At 44.9% G+C, this 2,718-nt stretch overlaps 1 protein-coding gene across 1 annotated transcript in view; it reads right to left on the bottom strand.

Annotated features, from left to right (window-relative positions):
* Nucleotides 1–455: 455 nt before the first annotated feature.
* The window catches only part of T265_09655 (hypothetical protein), a gene marked incomplete at both ends in the record, with an annotated part of 38,197 nt that continues 35,934 nt past the window's right edge, over nucleotides 456–2,718 (bottom strand). The window contains one exon of the mRNA XM_009175799.1: nucleotides 456–1,097. Within this exon, the coding sequence (XP_009174063.1) occupies nucleotides 773–1,097 (325 nt within the window). The remainder of the gene's footprint in view (nucleotides 1,098–2,718) is intronic.

The raw sequence follows: 2,718 nt of genomic DNA, 5'->3' as shown, positions 1-2,718 counted from the left end.
GTGGTCAGAATGCATCGTTCGAATGCAATGCGACTGTCTGCATGAGATACTAACGAACTAGGAGAGGGATCCATGGCAAATAGCGAAGGCACTGACGGTTGTCGCACGCCAGCAGAGGGCTCATCTGATGGTGTAGTGTGCGTATACCCGCGGTCTGGCATTCGAAATGTGAATGCGCTGACAGTGCCTGATAAGGAGTGAGGGCCTATAATTTTAGTCGAATTCGAACAACGGACACGCGGTCTCTAAGGCCTAAAAGCCGGTGAGCAGAAAAGCACGCACACCCACTCATAATGTGGACCAATCCAATGCGAGGAATTTGCGCATGTCTAGTCACAAGCAGCGGGGTGAACTAGGACGGATTGCCGTATACGCGCAGCATGACACGGGAAACCAACAGCGATAGGGTTGGATGTGGCAATTAAAAGCAGAACAACAGAGTAGAGTAAAAATGAATTTGGTGGTACACGGGCGAGACTCGAGCACACAAATAGGTAGAGTAGAATCAATTTACACAAAGTGCAGCGGCAAATGACAAATACAACTGATCAGCAAACGACGAGACGACCTCGACGGCCGTCAAAGGACCGGTGCAAGAAAGTCCAAAGTATAGTAGAGCTTCGTCTTATGATACATAAAATGTGAAAGCGATCTCCAAAGTGTCTTGAGTGCCTTGTGCCTCTGCACAGGATAGTGAAAAAAAAACGTACAAGGCGTTTGCTGCTGCCGTACATGTGAATGAGGCTATCATCGTCAATCACAACTCGCAAAACTAAGGGGCTGGTTTCAGTGCACTTTCCAACAGGGACCAAACCTCACGCTCCGTAAGACGAGCTGTCCGGGATTGCACCGGACGCGGACCCTCCTCGGGCTTCGCGGTAGGCTGGCCGGAGGTGCCAAGAATTTTTAGAACGACACTGTCTTCTTCAGTGAATTCCTCCTCATGATTAGTCTCCTCAGGTTCGGCTTCCTGGTCGTCAGCTTCCGGCTTCGTGTATCCTGTTACATCCTGTTCTAACTGCAACTTTTCGGAAGCGATACGCAGAATACCTTCTTCCACCGTTCCCTCAGCAATGAGCCGTATTACATGCACCGGCCTGCAGAAAGTAAGTGATAGGGAAATTAAAATTGGAGAAACGTAAGGCGCTTAACAATTCGCTGATCCAGTTCACAAAAAAGTGGGATAAAATAATAATCCACAAAGTAAAGCAAAATCTTTCTCAAAGAAGCTGGTATAAGGATACCCACGAGAAGGCTGCTGAAGCCATCGGTTTAGGGATTGTAATCGAGTAGATAAAACTGTAAAACGCCCCTGGTCCGTGTAACGCACACCATCAACGACCTCGTACAAAGGAAGGAAATAGCTGTTCACAGCTTCTTCGATAAGAAGGGAAGGGTGAAAATTCATTCAATGACTACGTTAGGCGAAGCATAGGCTTCGTAGTTTGAGAGCGAACTAACGAGTGATCAACTGACCGTGGATCATGAGCGACCAAATCTACTGAAGTAACACATTGTCACTGAGTTGAAATATTAATCGGTCAAAAGTAATGCTACATTGTTTGAATCCCACATGTACCGAAGCTCTTAAAACGGCCCTGAGATCCGTCAAGAGGAAAACAATAAACAAATAACTGAACCGCACGCAGGTCGTCGCAGGTGACCAACTTCAATTACTTTTTACGACCATTCTGTGTGCTCACTCGCTATCGCGCGAGTGATCCACACCAATCAGAACAATAGACGACTTGATCGTATTGTATAGTGCGCGCAATGCGTCCGCTACGAAACTTGGTGTACCAACAAACCCTCAATATAGTAATCCCAAATTCTATCCAAACCCAGATGGCTACCATATACATATTGAATGTCGGGATCAGACGCACAAATTCGCCTGAAAGCCCAATTAGCTGTGAGTACACAAAAAGTCATTAAGATAGAAAGCAACATTTTTGTGGTCGCAGTATATCCTCCGGCGTGACCCAGAGGGACAGACTCATTCAAAACGACGTTTCACTTCTCAAAGTCACATTATCGATCACGAGTGAAATTCGGTGGTGAGATATGTTCTAGAAGTTGATTGACAGTTTAACTAATCTATTAAGAGGAAATTGTGTCGTTCCACACTACCGGTTCTTCAACAACAGGAAATATCGGCGAACAGGGAGAAGGGAATAGGGGCATGGTAGACACAAGAACATAAACAAACCGCAAACAGCAACTGAGACATTCGTTTCCAACTGATCGAGATAATGCAGAAATGATAGAAATAAACAGGTACTTATACAGGACAGCAAAGGCGACTACTGAGGGTCTCATGTGATTGGACAAGTTGAAAAATATCCTGAGTCCAAATATAAGCTATTTCAAATGCAATCTACCAACACCACATTAACTGCAACCGCGAACTGGAAAGGACGATATTCAGTGATGAGGAATAGGTGAATCTGAACGGTCCGAATGGATACAAAAAACAATGTTTTGGGTAACGATTACGTAATAGTTAAGACAGTAAATTTTGGTGTCGTTGATTCGACAGTTTATGATGGAAGACAGACAAAGCAACAAGTGGATCGACTTCCTTTCAGTTGTTGGAAATCTGAGCATTTAGTTCCTCGGTACAATAACACATTCGAACACACTAATTACACCAAAAAATGCAGTTATTTAACAATATTATACAATATTTACGGAACGCGCAACCCCCCCCCCCCCCAC

This window comes from Opisthorchis viverrini (assembly GCF_000715545.1).
Source record: "Opisthorchis viverrini unplaced genomic scaffold opera_v5_293, whole genome shotgun sequence".
NCBI lineage: Eukaryota > Metazoa > Platyhelminthes > Trematoda > Opisthorchiida > Opisthorchiidae > Opisthorchis > Opisthorchis viverrini.
Note: the sequence above shows the minus strand (reverse complement) of the source record. Positions and strands in the feature narration are given on the sequence as shown.